This window comes from Capricornis sumatraensis, chromosome 4 (genome assembly GCF_032405125.1).
Source record: "Capricornis sumatraensis isolate serow.1 chromosome 4, serow.2, whole genome shotgun sequence".
Taxonomy (NCBI): Eukaryota; Metazoa; Chordata; class Mammalia; order Artiodactyla; family Bovidae; genus Capricornis; species Capricornis sumatraensis.
The window spans coordinates 72,377,903-72,403,232 of NC_091072.1; the positions used below are offsets into that span (position 1 = coordinate 72,377,903).

Here is a 25,330-nt window from a genome sequence, read left to right on the forward strand (position 1 = left end):
GCCTTTCCCACAGAGCCTCCCTGATTGCACCAGCCTACAGTGAGCTCAGTCCCTGAAACAGACCCACACTATCAGGCAATTGACAATCAAGCATAATCAATCTCAAACTGCCTTGGGAAAAGGACTATATCTACTATCTTTAACATGTACTTGTTTCCAAACCTACCTGATTAAACAGTCAGCTTTTGGAAGACAGGGAAGTATGGAAAATGTCTCCTCATCTCTTACAGGACATAGTACTCGCTGAATAAACAGTTGTGGAGTATGTGACGTTGCCACGATTCATCAGCTCCAGCCGCTGTGCCTCAGTGTATTGCAAGTTCAAGGCCGAAGGCAAAACTGGAGGCAGCAAGATTGGAGAACAAAGTAGGAATGGGGAGGGGACGCAGTTCCCTCCTAGATCGCAGGCAAAGCAGGCTTAGCCTCAGGGGCTTTCACATAGACCGGCTCGTTTCATCCTTAGGGAGGCCTAGGAGGCCAGCATTCCAATCCTCACTTTACAGAAGAAGAAAAAAGGCACACAGAGATGGCCTTACTCGTCACACAGCTAGTCAGAGGCAGAAACGGGATTTGTATCCACATCTCTGGACTCTCACCTCCTCTCACAGGCTTCACTGAAACAGCCTCGTCTCTTCCAGACAGGCAGCACACAGGCACAGCCCGAGCCAGGGTGGTCCTCTTGCACCTAGTGATTTTACCTAAAGTAAAAAGAATTAAAGGACTCATGGGTATATAGGCAAGAAGAAATGACCAAAGTCTGGGCACCCATGGGTCAAATGCCAGGCAGACAGGCAGGTGACCACCAGAAAACTGCACAGTTACGAATAAGGCTGGGTGACGCTAGGCATCCCAGGGTGGTAGGCAGGAATCAGAGCTACAGGGTGAGCTGCAATTCCAGACAGCAGAAGCAGATCAGTCCCCAGGCGGACCCAGGCCAGCTGTGTGAAGGAGAGACACAGGGCACAGGCCTTTGCGACCAAACCATCCTGGGACGTGGCCAGAACCTTTATAGCCCAGGATGAGGGCGGGGCCCAGTCCAGCCTGGAGCCCAGGTGGAAGCCGCCTGGCAGAATGCTGCTGTCCCTTTGTCAGCTTCCTCTCTAAGGGGGTCACCAGGGCTCAGTTCTCTTTGTTCTGGGCCACTTACACATAAGTGCTTTAATTAAACCTTGCTGAGGCGGCCTTGATTGCCTTGTAAAGCTGCCGGGCTATTTTCTGCTCACACAAGGATGATACTTCACAGCCAATGCTCACTGACCCTTGGCAAGGTCCTGCTGGCCCCTGTTAGTATACAGTGTAGGGGGGAGCACCTCCTGCCTCCAGGCATGCTCCTCATCCTCCCAACATTCCAGCAAAGTCTGGATTGCATTCATATTTTACAGATAAGGAATCTGGGAAGCATAACTTATCACAGGTCACAAAGCTAGTAAGTGGCAGAGCCAAGCTGCCAACCGTGCTTTTCATCTCCAGAGTCTACGCTCCCATCAGGACTGGGACCTGGGTACACTCATGGCTCCCCCAGCCCAAGGAGATGGGTGTGTCTACACAGAGACCCTCAATGAAGAGTCCAATTTGGATACCGAGCCCACTGGATCCAGGTAGATGAGCAGGATCAGAGGACAGAGGCAATTAGGAGTGTGGCGACAGATGGAGGATCCACCGTCTTCCATCCCTCAGCATTTGACCAAGAATTAATCTCACATAACCATTGGACATACAGTGAGAAACTTCCAGAAGCTCGCCAGTTCCAGCTGAGACAAGAGGAGGGAAATATCTGGTTCTCTCTTGGCAGATGTTTGAGCCAGCAAGGGCTGAGCAAGAAAGTACCAACCAGCACACCTCCCGCAGAATCACCCCCAAAGTCCCACTGGGCATTCAGCTGGATTCAGTCACCCCCAAACTCCCAGGCTGCCTCCTGGGTGTCTCTCACAGCTGATGCCCCTATCCCACAGAGCCCACTCCAGGCACAGGAGTCTGTGGAAATCTGTGCCAAGGGCTCAAGAGGAGGGGCTGCGAAGGTCTATTTTCAGCTCCGAGTGTATGTTGCCCAGCTCCCTGCCAGACCTCCACAGTTCAGCCATTCCCTGCGCTCCCAGAATAGATGGCCCCTCCCTCACCCTGGGACATAACTGACCACTCACCTGAGAGGTGGTAGGGAGGGCAAAAGGTGAGGCTCTGGGAGAATGCTTTGAAGGCTATTTTTAGCCCAGACTGGGTCAGCATTTGGTGGCAGTGGGTCAGGAAACAGGTTCATCAGAGGAGTCATCCTCAAGTACAAAGGTGCTCAAGAGACATACGCTTGGAAGGGTTTATAGGCTCAAATTCTCAGATTAGGGAAACCTCCTGTCTCAGTCCCATAGTCCACCCATCAAAGTCATCAGTGGCCCAGGTGCAAAAGGAGGGGGGCAAAATAAGGGAATTTGGCTTTCAGGACAGCCATATGAACCCCCACCTCTGCTCACCCAAGGATCCTCTGAGGGAGGAAGTGACACCACTTCAGGACTCTGGTGACCTCCCCTACCTCCAACACCTTTCACTCTTCCAAGTGGGCGCATACACACCGAGTCATCACTCAGCTTCTCTGCTAGGAAACCGAAGGACTTCCACCCCACCAACATCTGACCCCAGCTCAACCTGGGCATTAGGGGCTCCCTCCTACCTGTGACCTCTCCCCTTCCCACAGTGAACAAGCCTTGGCATCCCTGGGTCCACGCCAACCCTCTCCTACCTCCAAATACCTCCAGTCTCTGCTGGATTCCCAGGACCTAGCAAGGTGCATGGTTGGCATTGGATAAGAATGTACCAAATGAATGAAAGAATTAGTGATGGCACAGTTTCCAAATCAGAACTGAACTCCTTCCTTGTCTCCCACCAACCCTAGCCTAACCCCACCCTGGTCCTCCTTAAACACACCTCCAAGGATGCTCCCTGGATTAATCCTGCAGCTTTGGGGTGTTCTACTCTCACTCCTGCCCCCTGGCCCACCAGTGTGTGCTCAGTTGCTTCAGTCGTGTCCGACTCTTTGTGACCCTTTGGACACTATGGATCCACCAAGTTCCTCTGTCCATGGGGATTCTCCAGGCAAGAATACTGGAGTGGGTTGTCATCCCCTTCTCCAGGGGAGCTTCCTGACCCAGCAATCAAACCTGCATCTCTTAAGTCTCCTGCATCGACAGGCAGGTTCTTCACCGCTAGCGCCTCCTGGGAAGCCCACCAGTAGTGATGCCTAGAACTCTGAAGAACAACCTTGGTTCTCTCCTGAACTCTCTGACTCAGGTTCTCCCATGTCCCAGTGGATGCTCCATGGCTCCTGCCCTCCTAGGAATATCCAAAGTGCAGGGGTCATGCTCTCTCCCAAATCTCTCCCCCAACCCCCATCACGGAATAGGCTCTGGGTAGGAACAGCTTAAGAGAAGCTCATTTTGACGGTGAAGGATGGGACATACTTTAAGAGATAAAGGCAAAGAGGCCCATAACGAGAGGTTGTTCGGGACAAGCCAGCCCCCTCATGGGACAGGCCAACCGCTCTACCCCAAGGCCAGGTCATAGGTCCAGGGCCCATGGTCCAGCCCTGTGCCTTCCAGAAAAGGATTTGGGGACCAGGCTCTACCCCAGGTCACTGCAACTATCGCCTGCACTCAGAGCATGGAGTCCAACTAGATACTTCTAGGAGGTCTCCACTTCCAGTAGCAATGGGAGGGGGAGAGGAAGCTCGTAAACGGCTTTGAAGATGAAACAGGCCTGAGGCCGAGATTGTTGACACAGCTCTACTGAATAGGCAAACAGTTGGCTCTTAAGAGGCCAGGGTGATGCCAAGCCAATAAAATGCAGCTATTGTCTCTTTGCTGCCCCTTTTACTGCCAGCTACCCTGGTGCATAAAAGGGCCTGCCACAGCTCAGGGAGCATAGGCCTTTGGCTCAGTCCTCTGCCAGCTTCTCCACTGTCCAGACACCTCCCGGTCTCCAACATGACCTGTGGCTTCAGCACTGTGGGCTCTGGATTCGGCAGTCGCGCCTTCAGCTGCGTCTCCGCCTGCGGACCCCGGCCTGGCCGCTGCTGCATCACGGCCGCCCCCTACCGTGGCATCTCCTGCTACCGCGGCCTCACCGGGGGCTTCGGCAGCCGCAGCATCTGTGGGGGCTTCCGTGCTGGCTCCTTCGGCCGCAGCTTCGGGTACCGCTCCGGCAGCGTGGGCGGCCTCAGCCCTCCCTGCATCACCACCGTGTCAGTCAATGAGAGCCTCCTCACGCCCCTCAACCTGGAGGTCGACCCCAATGCGCAGTGCGTGAAGCAAGAGGAGAAGGAGCAGATCAAGTGTCTCAACAACAGGTTCGCTGCCTTCATCGACAAGGTGAGTCTCCTTGATCACGCCTTTCCTGAATCCCACCCATGCTCAGGACCCCAGCTGGGCACTGAGGAAGGAGTCAGAGACATGCCCACAGAAACCCTCAGGCCAAAAGGAGAGGAAGTCATGCCTCTTGAACACAGACAGAAAGACAAGAATATGCTCAGAAGCTGCCTCGTCTAATGGGGGAGACAAATGGAAAACACAGAAGCAGAACTAAGGGCAGAAACTCTAGTGCTGAGAGATAACATCTTGTGAGCAAAGGGCTGCTGTGTGGGTGTTCAATGCATTTGAGGACCAGCAGCTGCTTACTTGGCAAGGAGGTACTCCCCATGTCCAAGCAGGGCTGGTGACTGCGATACTGGAAGACTGCCCAGAAGGAATCTCCTGGTTCACACAGAGCCCTTGATATAACAGTGGTTACTTGGCCACTGAGCAGGGCCCAGAGTGGCTTGTCCATGCCTCTGTGCCTGGGATCCAGGGGTGAGCAACAGACTTGGTCCCCACTCTCCTTGGCCTTGTGGAGAGGAAGGTAGTATGTGGTCTGGTTGAAACCATCTGCAGATGTCAGTGTCCAGCTCAAGTCTTCTCCACTGAATCCAGGCAACTGCCATGAGGCAGTGGTTCGAGGGGCCAGGGGAGAAGGCTTCACTGAGGAAAAAGTTCTGGGGCCAGGGAAGGTTATCCAGAGCCAAACTTGTGAGAATTCATGCTACAGAGATACCCACCAGGAAGGGCCAAAAGGATCTGGAGCTCTTAAGAGCATAAGAGACCAAGAGTAGCGCAAGAAAGGACTTACCAGGAATGTGGCAAAGTTATTACAGAGAAGGATCTGAATGGGGTGGTGGGCCAACCTCATGGAAGAAGAATGGATGTGAAATTTCTCTTGGGCACAATTGTCAGCAATTATTGTAGTAAGAGAAGCAAGCTCCCCCCACCCCACCCCCACCCCGCAGGGCAGAAGATCAAAGTTGGAATTCTTCTGCCACTATGAGATCTCAGGCAGTTAGGGAACCTCTCAATCCTATAAAACTTCCTCATCTGTAAAACAAGGGGGTTGGCACACACCACATCCCTGCACTAATAGTCCAGGTGACTATTATTCTAATTGCATTGTTGTCGTAGGATTTTGATTATTGGCACATACTTTGTTTGTTAACTTTTACAGCTGGTTTTTCTAAAAAGGTTACCTGTTCATTCGCACACTGACAGTTACACCTGTCTTGGAATAGTAGACATTCTGCATTCGTGTGCTTTTCTGCAACAGGGCTCATTAAACTCTTAGCAAGGCAGGCACTCAGGACAAGGGTTAAGTGCTGGGCCCAAGGACACATTGTTAACAAGAGCAACAGGGTCTGGACTCTGCATGGCTTTAGTGCTTTCCATGACAGTAGGTATACTGCCTTAGAAGAGACTGACATTAGCTCCAAGGAAGGAATTCCAGGAGAGCCACTGAAGCCCTAACATGGTTTAAAGAGAGGGGACATAATGCTTCTGAGGACTCTGGGTCAGAGAGTTAGGGATCCTGGGTCTTGGTGCTGGGACCCTCCTGCCTCTTGCCCTCTGGTCCTACAAGAAGAGGTTCTCAGGCTCTGCCTCTGTGCGGCAGGTGCGCTTCCTGGAGCAGCAGAACAAGCTGCTGGAGACCAAGCTACAGTTCTACCAGAACCGCCAGTGCTGCGAGAGCAACCTCGAGCCCCTGTTCGAGGGCTACATCGAGACACTGAGGCGGGAGGCCGAGTGCGTGGAGGCTGACAGTGGAAGGCTGTCCTCGGAGCTCAACCACGTGCAGGAGGTGCTGGAGGGCTACAAGAAGAAGTGAGTGTGGGAAGGCACCGGCTCCGGGAAGGGCTTGAAAGTGGCTCCAGGCACAGGGGAGCGTCCAGACCTGTGGCTGGGTCTCTGCCTTGATCAGGAAGAGCCTGTGCCCTCTGCCCCTCCTCGAGGCACATGGGTTCCATGGGTGGGTCCTGGCCCCCTGGGGATGGAGCTCAGCCTGACTTCCTACCAGCAGGTTAGGGAAATGATGTTCTCTCCCTTTCTTCTACCCATAGATTCTTCTCTTAGGACCCCAGAAAAACTAACATTGCTGATCCTTTTGAGTCTAGCTTTCAAAGTCCTGGACCTTCTTTTGAAGTTCACCCCTTCACTCAGCTAACACTTTCTGAGCACCTACCAGGCACCAGGCAGATCTGGACAGGGTGATAGCAATCCAGGGGCGAATGATAGACCCAGCTCGTGTTTTTGTGGGGCTTGCAGTCCCCTGGTAGGCAGAGATGGCAGAGTCACAGACAGAGACCTCCGATGACAAAGAGTGACACAGAATACGAAGGCGCACACTGGGTACTGCCAGGCCACCGTGCTCCCTGCCTCTGGCTCTGCCCACAGAGCAGGAGGAAGCAGCAGGCTCCACATCTCTTGGCTGAGCCAGGAGGAGGATGACAGAGGGGAGCTCCTACCACCTGTAGCCAGGGGCAAGGGGAGGAGTCAGAGGAAAGGGAATTGCAGACCTGGGTGAGAAAAGAAGGCACCTCCCGGCCCCAGCCACACACGCACACGCACACGTGCACACACGCACATGCACACGCACAGCTTCTGGATCCTGCCCCGGCCCCCCCTCCACCCCCACCCCACCGAGGAGCCCAGAGGTGATGTGAAGGTGGGTGTTTCAATAGTCCCGTGTATCCCAGGAGGCCTGGACCAACCACCTGATTCCTCCCTGGTCCCACCCCATTTCTTTTGGAGGTGGGGAAACGAGTGGAGGGGGGAGCTAGGAATCAGGCTTGTTTGCTTACATGCTTCATGGTCAAGTTTAGAGTTGCTCAGAAGGGGCCCTGTTTTCCCCATACCCCTCAGGTATGAAGAAGAAGTTGCTCTTCGGGCCACAGCAGAGAACGAGTTTGTGGCTCTAAAGAAGGTAAGTGCGTGAGCCAAGCCCCTCCCTGAGCCCCTGGCCACCCTGTCCTCTCTGTCCTGCGACGCTGCAGCCAAGCCCGCAGAGTGACCTTGAATCTCACGGCCCCTTGAACCCCACACAGGATGTGGACTGTGCCTACATCCGCAAGTCGGACCTGGAGGCCAACTCGGAGGCCCTGATCCAGGAGATCGATTTCCTGCGGCGGTTGTATGAGGAGGTGAGAGGGTTCTTGGTCCTGGTGGGCATTCCTGAGCCCCTGTCCAGCCCTCCCACTGGCCGACTGATGCAGAAATACAGGATGAGACTGAAGGGCTAGGCAGAGGAATGGAGAAGCAAAACGGGACAGAATTAGTAAGGGGCACGGAATTAGTAAGGGTGACGACCTCTAGGACAGCTGTGCCTTGGGAAACCAAAGCCCAGGCAAACACCTTGACTGCATTTTCTCGAGCTCAGATTTTCTCTAGCAGCCGGGAGCCTGTGGATGGTCCATGAGAACAAGAAATGGGTCTCCACACAGGGGCCTGGACCCCAGGGAAGTGTCCCCAGCATGCTGGCTGCAGGGACAAGATTTACAGGGGCCTGAAAAATCCCCAAAGCAAACATTTGAGAAGTAATTGCACTTTTTTCTAAATGGGATTTCCTATCTGTATGGAAAGCGATGCAATTTCATCAGGGAAGTGTCTACTCCAAACGAGACTTTGGCTCCAGATAGACCTAAGAGATTACAGCCATTGGCAGGTGAGGAAAAGCTCAGATAACTTGCTTATACTTCATCTTTCCTGACTCCCGATCCGCAGGAGATCCGAGTTCTCCAAGCCCACATCTCGGACACCTCGGTCATCGTCAAGATGGACAACAGCCGGGACCTGAACATGGACAACATTGTGGCTGAGATCAAGGCCCAGTATGATGACATCGCCAGCCGCAGCCGGGCCGAGGCCGAGAGCTGGTACCGCAGCAAGGTGAGTGCTCCAGGACACCTGCCTCCTAGACACAGCAGTGGTAGGGACTTGAGGTATATATAATTAGAAAAGCCTTTTTTTTCCCAGGGATTCTGATCCCTAGAGATGATAACAGAAGGGCAGACGGTTCTCAGGTTACAGTGGCAGGACTGAGTTGCCATGTATGGTTGCACAGGCTGAGCACTGTACACCTGCAAATCATCCACGTTGTCCTGAGTGGGTGGAATGTCATATGCTGAGCTTCACGAGCCTTTCTGCTTTCCTCCAGTGTGAGGAGATCAAGGCCACAGTGATCCGGCATGGGGAGACCCTGCGCCGCACCAAGGAGGAGATCAATGAGCTGAACCGCGTGATCCAGAGGCTGACAGCTGAGGTTGAGAATGCCAAGTGCCAGGTAAGGAGTGTTTGAGGCCCACCCAGGGTCCCACCGGCAGTGTGTGTGCCCAGCTGGATCTCACCATTCACTCTCCAGCCCATCTGGATGACTTGAGTCCTTGGTTATGGCCATGGAGAGGTCTGTTCCTGGGGTGATCTCATCTGGGTGGAGAGACTGGACACATCCAGGAAATGGACACAGAGACCCAGAGGCCATAACCCACCTTATTCTCTCCTGGGCCCTTAGAATTCCAAGCTGGAGGCTGCAGTCACCCAGGCTGAGCAGCAGGGTGAGGTGGCCCTTAACGATGCCCGCTGCAAGCTGGCCGGGCTGGAGGAGGCCCTGCAGAAGGCCAAGCAGGACATGGCCTGCCTGCTCAAGGAGTACCAGGAGGTGATGAACTCCAAGCTGGGCCTGGACATCGAGATCGCCACCTACAGGCGCCTGCTGGAGGGCGAGGAGCAGAGGTAAGGATCATCTCGGTTGCCGCATGAGTTCCACTTGCATAGGTCTGCCCACTTCTGATTTTTCCTCATCCTAGTCTCAGTCCTAAGAACTGGTCCCAAGCCAGACTCTGAGCTCTTTGAAACCTGTATCTCGAAGGACTAGAATACGGTCAATAGCATACAGAGAGGAAATGAGGGCCAGGGCCACTGCAATGTCCAGAGTCCCAGAGAGCCCAGGGCCTTCCTAGATTTAGAACCTAGGTGCCCTGCCTCCAAGTTCCGAACATCCTCAAATTATTCCATCCTCAGCTCTTGCAAGATCCACTCCCTGCCAGGTTTCTTGGCAGTCATCCTGCCCTAGTGTGGAGATGCTGGCCAAACTCTGATCCTGGCCTCATGTGACTCCCCAAAAGAAACTTCCTCTTCCTAAACCTGAGCCCAGCCAGGTATGCCAGGTATTGTTGCTCCAGCTGTGCACTGCACAAAAGCAGCCAACTGAGGGGCAAGTGAGGATGAAATTCAATATATACTCTGTTTGCTAAATAGTGTGCCCTGGCGTTGCTGCAACTGCCAGAACATCACTTTATAAAAGTTAACACAAGGGCATAAATATAGGCCAGAAATCGCCCATTTGACCCATCCTGGCACCCAGAGGAAATTTGAGGATCTTATTCTAACCTGTTTTCTCTTTCCCTTATTCACCTTTTCCCCACTCAGGCTGTGTGAAGGTGTTGGAGCTGTGAATGTCTGTAAGTATTCTGAGCCATGAATAGGAAAATTCTAGATTGGGCAATAAGAGTGTCCTGGCTATGAGTGTATAGAGATACCAGGAGGAGTGTTTCAAAGAATTCCCTCAGTAAATGGGAGTAGGTTAGTCATACAGTAGGAGAGACTGAGGTTAGCTAACAGGAAGAACCTCACAGTATGAATGAGATCGGAAAAAGATCACCGCAGGAAGGGACCTCAGATGTCACACAGTACAACCCTCACCTTGTATAGTGAGGACACTAAGGCCCAGAGCAAGGAAGGCACTTGCCCAAGGCCACAAAGGAGATCCAGGGCCAGAAGCCAGGGCTCCTGATTTGCAGGCTAAGTTTCCGTTCACACCTTCAGAACACCAACTGAAGGCCCTTTGTGTCCTTCCTGGGAGGGCTGAACAGATAAGAGAGGCCAGAGGAAGGTGGCCAGATGCGGTGGCCACTAGCAGGCCTCCTGACACAGCCCTCATCCCCGCAGGTGTCAGCAGCTCCCGCGGCGGGGTCGTCTGCGGAGACCTCTGCGTGTCGGGCTCCCGGCCGGTGACGGGCAGCGTCTGCAGCGCCCCCTGCAGCGGGAACCTGGCGGTGAGCACCGGCCTGTGCGCGCCCTGCGGCCAGCTCAACACCACCTGCGGAGGGGGTTCCTGCAGCCTGGGGAGGTGCTAGGCGGCCCCCAGGGAGAGCCAGAGAGGCCCCTCGGCCTGCCAGAAGTGCCACCGCCGCCACTGCTGGCTGAGAACAGCAGCGCCTCGGTAGCTGGCCCCCTCGTGTTCTGAGAATACACCACACCCTCCTTCCCCTCAGCCTCTGCTCTGCTCATCTTGTCGCACCTGAAGGGGATGCAGCCTGGGGAGGGACTCCTCCCTTCCGCTGTCTTGGCCTCTGGCCTCGCCCAGGAAGAAGAGCGCTCCTTCCCATGTCCCCTGACTCTCTGGCCTCTTGTCCCCGCCGTTTCTCTAATAAACCGACGGACCCGCTTTCTGTGCTGTGATGTCTGGCTTTCTGGGAGTGAGCCCTACGCACCGACTGGTGAGCACCCCAGCCCAGGGAGAAGGCCTGAGGACTGGAGTGCTTCTGGCCTGCCCTCAGCCTGTGCTCCTGCAGGGTCTGTCCCCGAACAATGCCGGCCTCCCCCTGGCCAGGCAGTGCTGACCTTCCTCAGTCTCACCTCTGGGTCTGGGGTAGCTGGGGACTTATTCCTCTGGCTGGTTTTGGAGGGACCCAAAGGAGGGCACAGGAATCCGCTGGAAGGCTATGTATGTGTGTTAGTGCGTGTGTGTGCACACACTTGTGTGCACACTTTTAGCCCCCTTCCCACCCACCGTGCTTGCTGGGCACACCTTCCCGCTGCTGCCCCACCTCCACCACACAGTGCACCACAGCAGTAACAGTCACAAGTGCCAACAGCCACCTCAGGGGGCCACCCTGTGCCAGGCCAGACCCCACCCCACCTCATCCCCACTGCTGCCCACCGAACAAGAGGAGAGGAGACCCTTGACATTGGCCCCTCCCCCATACGCACCCCTCCCCAGCACCTGGAACAGCCTCCCAGCAAAGCCCTGTAGCTGGTAAGGGGGTACTGGCTACTGACTCTCCCAACCGCCCCACTCGCTGCCCTCACCCCCACATACCTCAGAGCTTCCATCCGGAGACTAAGATGGCTCCCCTGCCCCCTGTGTGGCCTGACCTTGCATGTCCTCTGTTCAGGAAGTGTCTGGGGGGTCTTAGGAGGAAGACCTTGAGGAGCCGCAGCCCCATTCTGGAAGCACCAGGCCTGTAGTAACCCCTCTCCTGTGTCGCCCATTTCCCTCCCACTGGCCCTCTCCTTGTCTGCCTGTGCCTTGCCTTATCCCAGAGCCCAGTGCTGGCCCTGACCTTTCTACCCAGCTTACCACACTATCTCTGGAGGACCCAGAACCTTCCTCACTCCCCCCTGGAGTCTAGGGTTCCTTGGCTCCTCACCCAAGCCCCTTCTGCTCCCCATCACCCTCACCCCCTTCCCCTCTCTTGAACTCTGAGTCTCTGGCCTTTCACTTCCTTGCTCTGCAGGCCAGGCTCTCAGCTCTTCCCTGGCCTCACTTCCCTCACCCAGGCAAACTCACCCTCAAGCATGAAAATGCCTCAGGGCCCTTCCGTCACCACTCTGAGCACACTCCCTGGACAATTACCTCCAACCCTTGCCTTCCGTTACCACCACGGTTAACATCCTTCCAGGTTCAAATCCTTCAGCCCAAGTCCCCGTGGCTCTCCCCTGCCCTGACCTCACTCCCCAGCTTCAGACCCACTCGCCCCAGTTCCTCCAAGACCTCTCCCCTTGGCTGTCCTGGAGACTCTTCCAACCCAACAGACCTTCCAGCTGAACTGACTATTCCTCATTCCCTCCACTGGGGTCTCCTCCTGCCTCACCTGTCAAGATCATCATCACAGCTGCCCAAATCTGAGCTTCTGTGATCTGTCCAGGCCTGAACTCTCCCCTTCAAAACCAAACAACCCCTAAGTGCTCTCCTTTGTACCTCCTAAGTATTCCTCTCATCCATCTTTTTCCTCTCTCTGCTGCTGCTACCATCCACATTTTGGCCGCCACCATCTTGGTTGGAGACCTGCTGGTCTTCCCTTCCAATCTACACTGTGTGGCAGCCAGAGGCATCTTTCCAAAACACAGATCTGACAGTGGATGAAGTCAAAACTTTTGACCATGATGTGCCAGTCTTGTGTATCTGGCTGTGACCCATCTCTCAGTGTCTCTCATCACTCCCCTGCTCTGACTTGGGAGCCCTGAACACCTCTTAACTGAGAGCTGGCTTTTGCACAGCAAAGGAAACCATAAACAAAATGAAAAGCCAACCCTCAGAATAGGAGAAAATATTTGCAGACGAAGTACTAACAAGAATTAATCTCCAAAACATATAAGCAGCCCATGCAGTTCAATATAAAAAAAACAGACAACCCAATTAAAAACTGGGTGGAAGGTCCACATAGACATTTCTCCAAAGAAGACATGCGTATGGCCAACAAAAACACATGGAAAGATGCTCAACATTATTAATCATTAGAGAAATGCAAATCAAACCTGCAATGAGGTATCACCTCAAACGGGTCAGAAAGGCCATCATTTAAAAATCTGCAAACAATAAATGCTGGACAGGAGGTAGAGAAAAGGGAACCCTCCTATACTGTTGGTGGGAATGTAAGTTGATACAGACACTATAGAAAACAATATGGAGGCCCCTTAACAAAATTAAAAATAGAGCTACCATATGACCTAGCAATCCCACCACTGGGCATATAACCAGAGAAAACAGCAGCTCAAAATGACACGCACCTCAGTATCCATAGCAGCACTGTTTATAATAGCCAGAGCATGGAAACAGCCTAGATGCCCACCAACAGGGACATGGATAAAGATACAGCACAAATATATCATGGAATATTACTCAGCCACAAAAAGGAGCAAAATTGGGTCATTTCTAGAGGCATGGATGGGCCTTTCAGTTCAGTCTCTCAGTCATATCCGACTCTTTGCAACCCCATGGACTGCAGCACGCCAGGCCTCCCTGTCCATCACCAACTCCCGGAGTTCACTCAGACTCATGTCCATCGAGTCAGTAATGTCATCCAACTATCTCGTCCTCTGTCTTCCCATTCTCCTCCTGCCTTCAATCTTCCCCAACATCAGGGTCTTTTCCAATGAGTCAGTTCTTTGCATCAGGTGGCCAAAGTATTGGAGCTTCAACTTCAGCATCAGTCCTTCCAATGAATATTCAGGAGTGAATTCCTTTTGGATTGACTGGTTGGATCTCCTTGCAGTCCAAGGGACTCTAAAGAGTCTTCTCCAATACCACAGTTCAAAAGAATCAATTCTTCAGTGCTCAGCTTTCTTAATGGCCCAACTCTCACATCCATACATGACTACTGGAAAAACCATAGCTTTGACTAGATGGACCTTTGTTGGCAAACTAATGTCTCTGCTTTTTAATATGCTGTCTAGGTTGGTCATAGCTTTTCTTCCAAGGAGCAAGTATCTTTTAATTTCATGGCTGCAGTCACCATCTGCAGTGATTTTAGAGACCAAGAAAATAAAATCTGTCACTGTTTCCATTGTTTCCCCATCTATTTCCCATGAAGTGATGGGACTGGATGCCATGATCTTCATTTTTTGAATGTTGAGTTTTAAGCCAACTTTTTCACTCTCCTCTTTCACTTTTATCAAGAGGCTCTTTAGTTCCTCTTCGCTTTCTGCCATAAGGGTTGTATCATCTGCATATCTGAGGTTATTGATATTTCTCCTAGCAATCTTGATTCCAGCTTGTGCTTCTTCTAGCCCAGCATTTTGCATGATGTACTCTGCATATAAGTTAAATAAGCAGGGTGACAATATACAGCCTTGAGGTACTCCTTTCCCAATTTGGAACCAGTCCATTGTTCCATGTCCCGTTCTAGCTGTTGCTGCTTGACCTGCATTCAGATTTCTCAGGAGGCAGGTAAGGCTGTCTGGTAGTCCCATCTCTTTAAGAATTTTCCATAGTTTGTTGTGATTCACAGAGTCAAAGGCTTTGGCATAGTCAATGAAGCAGAAGTAGATGTTTTTCTGAAATTCTTTTGCTTTTTCTATGATCCAGTGGATGTTGGCAATTTGATCTCTGGTTCCTCTGCCTTTTCTAAATCCAGCTTGGACATCTAGAAGTTCACAGTTCATGTACTGTTGAAGCCTGGCTTGGAGAATTTTGAGCATTACTTCACAGGTGTGTGAGATCAGTGCAACTGTGCAGTAATTTGAACATATTTTGGCATTGCCTTTCTTTGGGACTGGAATGAAAACTGACCTTTTCCAGACCTGTGGCCATCGCTGAGTTTTCCAAATTTCCTGGCATATTGAGTGTAGGACTTTAACAGCATCATCTTTTAGGATGAACCTAAAGACTGTCATACAGAGTGAAGTAAGCCCAAAGGAGAAAAACAAATATTGTATATCAATGCATACATGTGGATCTAAAAAAAGTGGTATAGGTAACCTTATTTGCAAAGCAGAAATAGAGACACAGATGTAGACAACAAATGAATGGCTTCCAAGGGGGGAAGGGGTTGGATGGGAGGAGCTGAGAGATTGGATTGACACATATACACTATTGATACTGTGTATAAAATAGACAGCTGATGGGAACATACTGTATAGCACAGGGAACCCCACTCCATGCATTGCAATGTCCTAAATGGGAGGGAAATCTAAAAGGGATGACATATATGTATGTATTACGTGTGGCTGATTCATTTTCCTCTTCCCTAGCAGCTAATACAACATTGTAAAACAACTATATACCATAAAAATCAATATTTAAAACTTGAGGCCTGCCCAGAGGCTCTACAAGGGCCTTTTCAGTTCTGACCTTTTGGGGAAGTGACTCTGGACTCTGCTCTGGGATTGTAACACCTCCTTCCCAGGGACTTAGCAAGGAGTCTGTAATAACCTTGGGAGGTTGTGTAGGTGCCACCTGAAGGAGCCCAGGGACACCCCCACACCTCTGGAGGTGATGTACTTGCCTTCCAGCTACCAGCTCAAGGGACCAAACAGGACTGACATTGTATACTCAGCTTCTGTAAGAGCTTCAAGTCCTGAGGCCCTGAGCCCCACCTCACACCTTACAAAATTTTTTAAAGAATTATAGCAGATCTAACTACAAGGAACAGAAACCATTCAAAGTGAAAAGAGGCCTCTGGGCTCCTAACCTCCTACAGACAAGAAACAGGCTAAGAACACATGGGCTGTTTCTCATGGAAAAGAAAGGATGGTACAAAAGGTGAGGCCAAGATTCCAAAGGATAGAGACAAGGGCAGACGAGAACCAATTCCAGGGAGCAAAATTAGGCACTAATCAGATACACTCCCAGTCTCTGCAACAGGAGGAATTAGCAATGAGTGCCTGACTGTACTTAGAACTGTTATGAATCAGGGACTTCTCACTGTGTCAAATTTTTCCTCTTTCTAAACAGAAGTGCAGATTGTGGCTATCCTACCCCAGAAGCTCTACAAAGGGCCTTTTCAGTTCTGACCTTTTGGGGAAGTGACTCTGGACTCAGCTCTGGGATTGTAACACCTTCTTCCCAGGGACTTAGGATTCTGTAATAACTGAATGCAATGATGATTGCATGATAGGTGTGGTGGACATAATTGTCATTTAATTCACAAGACTTCAGCCTGAGGTAGATAATAATGGAGGAGCTACAATAAAAGAACCATATCCCAAGAGTCTCATGTGTTAATGGATCTAATCCAACCAGTGAGATCCTGAATTTCCAGCTGATATAATAATGGGATGAAATTTGGGGGGATCTTTGCAGGAGTTAGCATATGCTGTTTGTGGAAGGGACATGAATTGTTGTGACCAGAGGGCATACTGTGGGGTCTGGTGTCCACAGGAAGACTTGGCCGTTCTGTTCTTCTGTCCACATATAAGCCAGAACAAGGTGGAGTCTGCTTCCCCTCCCCTTGAGCCTGAGCTGGCCCTGTGACTGCTCTGGCCAGTAGAATATGGTGGAAGTGAACTTCTGAGCTCAAGCCTGAAGAGGCCTGGCTTCTTTTGCTCCCTACCTTCCTTCTTAGAATCCGGCCCCCAAGCAGCTATATGAGAAAGGCTCATATGGAGGAGAACCAAGCCCCTGGACTCCAGTTATCAATGCGTTATCTGTCAGCTCCAAATTCACCTGCCATGGCCTGCTCTGTGAAAATGTAGAGGGGCCCTTTAAATACTTTCCTTTGTTTACTGGAACAAGATTGAGCTTTGTCAGTAGAGGGTGATGGAGAGAGAGCGCAAGAGGAAGGGGCTTTCCTTCCTGGCTCCAGGTTCCTCCTGGCAGACTCCTGCAAAACCCACACTTTCTCCAGAACTTCTGCTGTGTTGCCATGGCTTTTCTCCTGCAGTGCACAGTGGTCAGCAGTTTCCAGTATCCCCCTCGGGTGGTTTTGAGGTGGAGACACGTCTTCACAAACAGGTCTCCCTAGTTTTCCCTGGATCTGAGGTCCAGATCTTGGCATTGGGGTCCACTTCCTTGGGTGCGCTCCCTTCGGTCTAGAGGTAGGGGCTGCTCCTTATAACTGCAGCCCCTGTATGCTTAGATTTCTTGCTTCTTACTAGCCAAACTCTCATGACTCAGTCACCTAGTACAGTTAACAATTCTTTATATTAAACCTCATCTGTTCAAATGATTGTCTCCTGACCGATATGTCCTGGCCAACAGCTCCAGCTGAACTTCTAGCTAGTCATTCAGTCGTGTCCGACTCTGTGTGACCCCAGAGACTGTAGCCTGCCAAGCTCCTCTGTCCATGACATCCAGCACCAAATCCACCCATGTGAAATGAGGCCATTTTGGACCTTCCAGACATCCTAGCATCCCAAACAACATCACATAAAGTAGAAGAACTGCCCAGTAAGCCTATTGAATCATTAGAAAAAATAAAGCATTATGGTTCAAGCCTCTAAATTTTGGAGTGGTATGTTATGTGCAATAGATACCTTAAACCTCCCTACAACCCAGTATTCCATTTTACAGATGAATAAACTATAAAGCTCAGTGACAAGCAGTGTCTTGCCGACAATTACAGAACTAGGAAATGGCTGAACCAACATTCAAACATAGGCTTGTATTAACCAAACTCCTTTAAATACACAATCTCACTTAGGGAGCCAGAAGGAGCCTTAGGAATAGTGTCCACCATCCCTCATTCTCTAGCCAAAGAAACTGAGGCTCAGAGGGCAGAAGCGACTTGCCCAAAGTCACCCAGTTAGGAAATGGCAGAGTCAGGACTCTGAATTAGAAGCCTGGTTCTCCTGACCCTCAACCTGGAGCTCTTCCTCTCCCTCACACTGTTGTCCCTCATGCCTTCCTTTCATTCTTGCCCTCACCCATGTCCTTTTCCCCTCCAGGAATGTCCTTGGCAGGTTGGCAGAAGGATCACGCTGGGTGAGAAGCCGTAGGGCACATCTGGCCGTGCCTAGGGACAGCTTCGGTTGTCACAGCTGGGGGAGGGTGGACTACTACTGCCATGTAGTGGGTAGAGGCCAGTGGGCAAGTCACTGATCCTCACTAAATTTTAGCTTCTTCATCTGTAAAGTGGAATAATGATACCTATTGGATTATGGGGAGGTTTCAGCTGTCTATTGCCCTTCTGGCTCCCTAAGTAAAATGATGTATTAAAGAGTTGGTTAAATCTATGTTTGAATGTTGATTCAGTCATTTACTGGTTCAGTAACTGAGCAAATCACTGATCCTCCAATGCACAGGATACTTGCCCCCCCAATAAGGAAGTCTCTAGCCCAAAATGTCAGTAGTGTTGAAGTCGAGAATTCTTGGTCTAGAGAAACCCATGACCACACAAGGCAGGGAGGGATTCTCCATCCCCATGGGTCTTCTCTCGTTTTCTCAAGGCTCCGGTGGCTCAAGGCCAGGTGGGCAGCTTCTATCACATCGTTTTCACCTAATGAAAAATAACTGAGTGCATGAGAGGTCCTGAGGACATCTCTGGCAGGGAGCACCTCTCTCAGGAGGGCCCTGGCATTTATGAGGCTCTGAGGCACCAGGTCTGATCAGCCACAATTAGTTTATTGGAAACAAAGAGTGAGACAGACAAAAGAGCGTGCAGGCAGTTGACTCATTAGCTTCGTAGAAGCCTTCGCGGGCATCCTTGAAAGGTGATGGTCTCCCCTCCCACAGGGCACGGCCCTCAAAGAGTTACAGGAAAACCACCACCAGTGTTCCCCACGTCCATGCCGCAGGTACCCCACGATGTGCAGATCTGGAGTTTCCGGGGCCTGTCCCCCGTTCCTCCAAGATTAGGTGAAGGGGATCAGGCAGGACCAATGAATCCAGCAAAACCCAGAAGGCAGAAGAAGGCATGAATCCTCAAGACAGCAAAAGGACTACTAGGAAAGGCTACAGAAAGAGGTCAGGGTGCGCCCCAGCCTCCCCGGGGCTCAGGTGCCTGGCACATGGCACGCAAAGGAAGCAGAGAGGGAGCAGGGAAGGCGGACCCTGCAGGCCCGCGGGCGGCCCCGGGGCGGGGGGGCGGGGGTGCAACGGAAGGAGCGTTCCGGTGGAGCGAGGTCCTGGCTGGGCCGGAAGGCGACCTTAGCACTTCTTACAGCCCAGGATGCTGCCGCCCACCCTAGAGCAGGGGCCGCAGGCGTCAGAGGTGCCCACCACCACGTTGCCGCTGCAGGGGGCGCTGCAGACGCTGGTGGTGACAGCAGGGGCAGCACCGGAGGCGCAGAGATCGCCACAGACGATGCCACCGCGGGAGCTGCTGACGCCTGAATGCGGGGAGAACAGGCAGAGACGCGGTCAGACACTGCCCCAGCCAGGCGGCGTGGGGCGGCGAACGTGCCCCCTCCCTAAAGGCATTGTGACCACCCGGCTGGAGAATGGGGAGAGGCGGGCTACTTACAGACATTCACAGCCCCGACGCCCTCGCACAGCCTGCGGGCAAAGGAAAAGAGAAAGGTCAGCGCCCTGAAAAGCCGCTGGTCCACACAGCCAAGGTGAAGGGTGAGGTCCCCCGCCCTCATTCTGAGCACTTGCCCCGGAAAGGCGCCATTAAGTGGTAGCCCCGGGTCACTGTATGGGTTCTCTCTAGCCCTTATTAGCTGAGCAACCTCGGATTTAGGGGCTTCCCAGGTGGTGCTAGTAGTAAATTACCTGCCTGCCAATGCAAGAGACATAAGAGCTGCGGGTTCGATCCCTAAGTCGGGAAGATGCCCTGAAGCAGGGCATGGCCATCCACTCCAGTATTCTTGCCTGGAGAATCCCATGGACAGAGAAGCCTGGCAGGCTACAGTCCATTGGGTCGGAAAGAGTCAGACAGGACTGAAGCAACTTAGCACACACACAGCCAGCCTCCTGGGGAAAATCTACTCCCTGAACTTTGCCGGGATGAACTCAAACTGTGCCTGTAAGTGCCCGATTTCTGCCATCAGGAACGGTAGTGCTCCGGAAATGGTAGCTCCTACTGTTTCTTTCCGTTCTAATTGACTTGTAAATGTATTCGAGGAGCAGCAGATTTAAATTCCTGAATCTTGTCTGACTGGTATCACTAAAGCATGGGCTTCCAGAGGACAGAACTTTTTTGTCTATCCTTTTTCCCGCTGCAGAATCGACAGTGCCCCCAGGTGATGCTTGGCTCAATAAATAACTTGCGTGAATGAATGGGATGTTAGAACACATTGAGAGCAGACTCTGAGATTAGCTACATCTAGTCCCTCTCTTAACAAACGGATAAACTGAGGCCCAGAAAGAGGAAATAACCAGTGCCACTCCAGCCACCTCACTCCATCCAACCTGCGTTTCCTTCCTACGCGATGCTGTCTCCTTAAGGAAAACAAAGACCCTCTAGAGACCAAAGCAAAGGGTTGTCTTAATCAGCTTCAGAAACAAGGACAGTCTGCAGCTCACAATCTACCTTCCCAGGCCCATGTTTCCTAGGGAATCCACAGCAAAGCTCCTGAGTTCATTCTCAGAGTGTTTGGGGCAGAGGGATGGACCCTTCTGTTTCCAGGGGAAGAACCAAAGGGCACAGCCTGTGACTGTTGTCCTCCCAGAAGCGGTTCAGCCGCCCTCCACCTGAACATAGACGGCTAATGACCAGTGGGTCTCCCTTTGCACTCAAAAGAAGCGACAAGAAAAATGCCCAGAGCAGGCTACAGCTGCTTCAAGGGACCAGTCCCTGTTATCTGTCTACCCTTAATTTCACTTGCTGCAATGAACAAACACTTAGGCAAAGGCACTATATAGTTAGAATATATAAGTGTGTGTTGATAAAATCATCTATTGAAGCTGTCATTGGGAGGAAATCTGAACTCCCAGGGCTGGAGCCAAGGCCAAGTTTGAGAATAGAGTTGGAACCCTGAGGGGCATGTGCAGTGAGGGCCAGGAGAGAAGAATCACTATTGAAGGAAGGCGACCTAGCCCAGACAGGGCTCCTCAGGAACAGCAATTACTATGCCCTTGACTCTGGGCTGTGAGAAACAGATTTGCAAAAGCACCAATCCCAGATCAGCACCTAAGTAGGCATGAGAAACTGAAATGGGGCTAGAAACATACCTAAAGAAATTACTCAAATTACCTGTCCAGTTGCAGGATGGGGAGCTTTGTCAAGTAGGAAAGTCAGGGACACCACATGATGAGAACCCAGGCAGGGCTGGGAGAGAAATTTGCCTACAGTACCCACCTCTGCTCCTCGCCCTCCAGCAGGCGCCTGTAGGTGGCGATCTCGATGTCCAGGCCCAGCTTGGAGTTCATCAGCTCCTGGTACTCCTTGAGCAGGCAGGCCATGTCCTGCTTGGCCTTCTGCAGAGCCTCCTCCAGCCCGGCCAGCTTGCACTTGGCATCAGCGAGGGCTGCCTCGCCCTGCTGCTCAGCCTGGGTGACTGCAGCCTCCAGCTTGGAGTTCTAAGGGCCCAGGAGAGAACAAGGTGGGTTATGGTCTCTCCACACAGCAGGAATCTCTCCCCTTCATCACCTGGATCACCCAGAGTGACCACAGCCTTGGTCTCAAGTCGTGCAAATGGACTGGAACATGAATGGTGAGATCCAGCTGGGCCTGTGGGAACCTGGGTGGGCCTCAAACAGCTCCTACCTGGCACTTGGCATTCTCGACCTCAGCTGTCAGCCTCTGGATCATGCGGTTCAGCTCATTGATCTCCTCCTTGGTGCGACGCAGGGTCTCCCCGTGCCGGATCACCGTAGCCTTGATCTCCTCACACTGGTGGGAAGCAGAGAGGCTTGTGAAGCTCAGGACAGGACATTCCACCCATTCAAGACACTACAGATGTCCAGTGCACAGCCTGTGAAACCATATATGCAGCCCTGTCCTCCCACTATAACCTGAGAACTGTCTGCACTTCTGTCAGAATCTCTAGAAATCCAAATTGCCAGACAAAAGAAGCCTTGTTATTGTATACCTCACATCCCTTCCATCATGTCTAGAAGGCAGGTGTCCTGGACCACTCACCTTGCTGCGGTACCAGCTCTCAGCCTCGGCCCGGCTGCGGCTGGCAATGTCATCATAGTGAGCCTTGATCTCAGCCACAATGTTGTCCATGTTCAGGTCCCGGCTGTTGTCCATCTTGACGATGACCGAGGTGTCTGAGATGTGGGCTTGGAGAACTCGGATCTCCTGCAGATGGTGGGGCGGGAGGGTGGAAGGGTCTTGTTTACACCTTGGCTTCCCCCACCACAGTGTGTACCCGCCTTCTCAGCCCTCCTGATCTCCCTGGGCCTCCCAGAGGCCCCCCTCTGACATCCTCATGGACTGTAGCTCCTGCTCAAACTCCTGTCCAACTCCGACCCCAAACCAACACCCTCTCTTCTGGATCCTGGTTTCTGCCAGGGCTACAGTCACTCACCTCCTCATACAGTCGCCGAAGGAAGTCGGTCTCCTGAATCAAGGCCTCCACATTGGCCTCAAGGTCTGATTTGCGGAGGTAGGCACAGTCCACATCCTGGGAAGATGGGGAGTCTTTGAGCAAAGGGGTCCCCTGGTGATCATCATCACCCCAAATTCCTCTCTCTTCTCACCCATTACAAGGAGGTGAGGAGGAAAGGATTCCCTGTGTTCCTCTTCCTGTCCCATCTCCATGCTGCCCTTCCCTGAAGGCATCTCATAACCTCCTCCCCTTCTAAGAACAAATGCCTTGTGCCTTGGAGATGAACCACCAACCTTTCATCCTTCCTTCCTGAGACCTCTCACTTTGCAGCTCTCCTTTTCCCCTTCCCTGCACCAAAAAGCCTGCCAGACTGGCTCCCTCGCTCAACCACCTTGACCTTTCCCTGTTTCCCTATAGTTCACCAAGACTCCACCTGGCCACTGTTGGCTCTGCTCCATCCTCCCTTAGATCCTGGGACTGTGCCCCTCCTCTTAACCAGACTCCTGAAACACTAGAAAGGACACCATCCCTCAGACAGAGGGATGAGCTACAGAGAGACTGAAGCTACCATGCCTCCACGGAATCCCAGCCACAGACTACTACTTTTGAAATACCACAGAACATCCAGAGGCCAATTCAGCTATACCCTGGCTTCAGGGCAAGGTGTTAGTGGATTGTCCAAGGTTACTGCCCTTGCCAAAGCCTTGGATGTGCCTTTCATGACCTGGTCTATGGGAATTTCCCATCCTGACTTGGCAAAGTCACTGCTCCCCAAAGAGGATGAGACCATTGTTCTCTACAATGAGAGCCTGTCATTCTGAAATCCTTCATGGCTCTGCTTCCTGATCCCATGTTACTCACCTTCTTCAGAGCCACAAACTCATTCTCGGCTGTTGCTCTCAGAGCAACTTCCTCTTCGTACCTGGGGGAGAGGGCAGAGAGGGGAATCATGGCAGGGCAGGTCTCCCCAGAGCCCCCTCCACATTTTACCAGTGAAGGGGACAACACTAGGGACCTCCCCACACAGCCAGATCCCTGGCAGCCCTGCTGGGTCCTCTCTGGTTGGACTTGGGGTGTGTCTGTGATTCTCTCTCCACTTGGAATTGAGGGATCCAGGGGGTGACTCTTCTGGAACCTCACAGCCCTGCTGCCCAAACTGCTCTGAGGTCACCTCTGGAGGAAAATAAGGACTCAGTACTGGCCAGGAGTGGACAACAGCCCCTCTGGGGCACTGCAGCCCCAGCCTCTCCCCACCTGGGTGTCCAACCTAGCTCAGCTGGGGGAGGACCTATGGATCTCAGAGGCCATCAGCATTAGAGCAACCTAGACAGTGGGACACTCAGAGACCCAGCACCTGGCAGCCCTGAGAGACACTGAGACTCATATCACATCCAGGTGCTACAGGTGGGAGCCTGAAGGGCCAGGCCTGGGAGAATGCAGAAGCCTCCTCCCCACAGAGCACAGGGCACTGTTGCTGGGTGATCAGGCTTCCAGAAGAGAAGCCTGAAGGAGGAGAGAGAGAGCTCCTAGGGAATCATGGCCCTACTCATAGGCATCTGAGCAATGACTGCTGGATGGGAAGATCCTGCTGCATACCACCAACTTGCCCTGCATGGTCACATCCCCTTTGAAATTCTCCAATCTCATCCAGTGGGTTGAATCCATGTCCGGTTCCTGTGCCCAACATCACCCCCAGCCACACTCACTTCTTCTTGTAGCCCTCCAGCACCTCCTGCAGGCTGTTGAGCTCTGAGGACAGCCTTCCACTGTCAGCCTCCACGCACTCGGCCTCCCGCCTCAGTGTCTCGATGTAGCCGTTGAACAGGGGCTCGAGGTTGCTCTCGCAGCACTGGCGGTTCTGGTAGAACCGCAGCTTGGTTTCCAGCAGCTTGTTCTGCTGCTCCAGGAAGCGCACCTGCCATTTGGGGTGGGAGGAGGGGTCAGATGGCTCCTACTGCCCCAAAGCCTATTTGGGGGATGGAGGGGATTGGGGAGTGTGCTGATTGCTTTATAGTAAACTCCAAAACCAGGAGTTCAGCAGAAATTAGACAGAGGGGCCAGTGGGAGACAAGGCAATTTCTGGATTTCAAGATAGTGATCATGTTTGTATTTTCTATATTAGGGTGAGAGCAAGGTGTTTGGAAAGATCATTCACTTCTCAGGTGAACTGAGTTATCCTGACCTGCTGAGTCTAGATGGCATGTGATCAGGAGCTAAGTAGAGCTCTTTTTGCATTTGACTGCCCCATCAGTGCCCAGCTGGGACTTGGGCATGGGGTGTAGGGGGGAGGTTCAGAACAGGTGTAATCAAGGACAAATATTTGAAGGCTGAACTGTGGTCCTGTTCCTATATCTTATGTGCATTTCTTGAGTCTTGTTTGCATGTATGCTTTCTTCTCTGACATGTGGTTCAAGCCTTGTCCTTGTCTGTGGGGACCCTGCCTGTCTGGACAGAGGCTGCATATAATAACAGAACTCTGTTCAGGAGCCCCTGCTCTAGACTCATCTCTCTGGTCTGTCTGTGCCCTGGATGTGTGTCCATTTCATCAATCAGATTGGGACCTGAAAGGACCACATCTCTACTGCCCTTGACTACCCCTTCACTGCCTACCCAGAAAGGGAAGGTTCAGGAAGGGTGTGATCAAGGACACCCACCTTGTCGATGAAGGCAGCGAACCTGTTGTTGAGACACTTGATCTGCTCCTTCTCCTCTTGCTTCACGCACTGCGCATTGGGGTCGATCTCCAGGTTGAGGGGCGTGAGGAGGCTCTCATTGACTGACACGGTGGTGATGCAGGGAGGGCTGAGGCCGCCCACGCCGCCGGAGCGGTACCCGAAGCTGCGGCCGCAGGAGCCGGCACGGAAGCCCCCGCAGACGCTGCGGCTGCCGAATCCCCCGGTGAGGCCGCGGTAGCAGGAGATGCCGCGGTAGGGGGCGGCCGTGATGCAGCAGCGGCCGGGCCGGGGTCCGCAGGCGGAGACGCAGCTGAATGCTGGGAGAGCACGGTAAGATCCACAAGTCATGGTGCTTCTTTGGGGCACGGGAGGCTCTCAGGAGGCAGATGGCCTAATGGAGGGCTAGTGGACGAGGTGTTCACTTCTTGGACATCATTG

General features: G+C 52.5%; 2 protein-coding genes across 2 annotated transcripts; one reads left to right on the forward strand and one right to left on the reverse strand.

Moving 5' to 3' along the window:
* The first annotated feature begins 3,968 nt into the window (after window positions 1–3,968).
* On the forward strand, window positions 3,969–10,471 carry LOC138078177 (keratin, type II cuticular Hb3). Its single transcript, XM_068970761.1, has 9 exons — window positions 3,969–4,352; window positions 5,956–6,164; window positions 7,203–7,263; window positions 7,385–7,480; window positions 8,061–8,225; window positions 8,494–8,619; window positions 8,848–9,068; window positions 9,765–9,796; window positions 10,284–10,471. The coding sequence occupies exons 1-9, from the start codon at window positions 3,969–3,971 to the stop codon at window positions 10,469–10,471; spliced, it is 1,482 nt and encodes a 493-aa protein (XP_068826862.1).
* An 8,453-nt stretch (window positions 10,472–18,924) lies between these two features.
* LOC138078922 (keratin, type II cuticular Hb1-like) lies at window positions 18,925–25,240 on the reverse strand. The gene is made up of 9 exons (XM_068971692.1): window positions 24,872–25,240; window positions 23,924–24,132; window positions 23,079–23,139; window positions 22,197–22,292; window positions 21,803–21,967; window positions 21,428–21,553; window positions 21,020–21,240; window positions 19,241–19,272; window positions 18,925–19,106 (listed from the first exon to the last, which is right to left on the reverse strand). Exons 1-9 carry the CDS (start codon window positions 25,238–25,240, stop codon window positions 18,925–18,927), a joined length of 1,461 nt encoding a protein of 486 aa, XP_068827793.1.
* Window positions 25,241–25,330: the final 90 nt, after the last annotated feature.

What these genes read in the sequence shown, in the direction of transcription:
- LOC138078177 (XM_068970761.1), top strand. Translation starts at nt 3,969, where the DNA reads ATGACCTGTGGCTTCAGCACTGTGGGCTCTGGATTCGGCAGTCGCGCC. An exon ending in TCGCTGCCTTCATCGACAAG is followed by an intron (nt 4,353 to 5,955) that starts GTGAGTCTCCTT and finishes TCTGTGCGGCAG; the next exon opens with GTGCGCTTCCTGGAGCAGCA. An exon ending in CTGGAGGGCTACAAGAAGAA is followed by an intron (nt 6,165 to 7,202) that starts GTGAGTGTGGGA and finishes CATACCCCTCAG; the next exon opens with GTATGAAGAAGAAGTTGCTC.
- LOC138078922 (XM_068971692.1), bottom strand. Translation starts at nt 25,240, where the DNA reads ATGACTTGTGGATCTTACCGTGCTCTCCCAGCATTCAGCTGCGTCTCC. An exon ending in TCGCTGCCTTCATCGACAAG is followed by an intron (nt 24,133 to 24,871) that starts GTGGGTGTCCTT and finishes CCCAAATGGCAG; the next exon opens with GTGCGCTTCCTGGAGCAGCA. An exon ending in AGTTTGTGGCTCTGAAGAAG is followed by an intron (nt 22,293 to 23,078) that starts GTGAGTAACATG and finishes CCATCTTCCCAG; the next exon opens with GATGTGGACTGTGCCTACCT.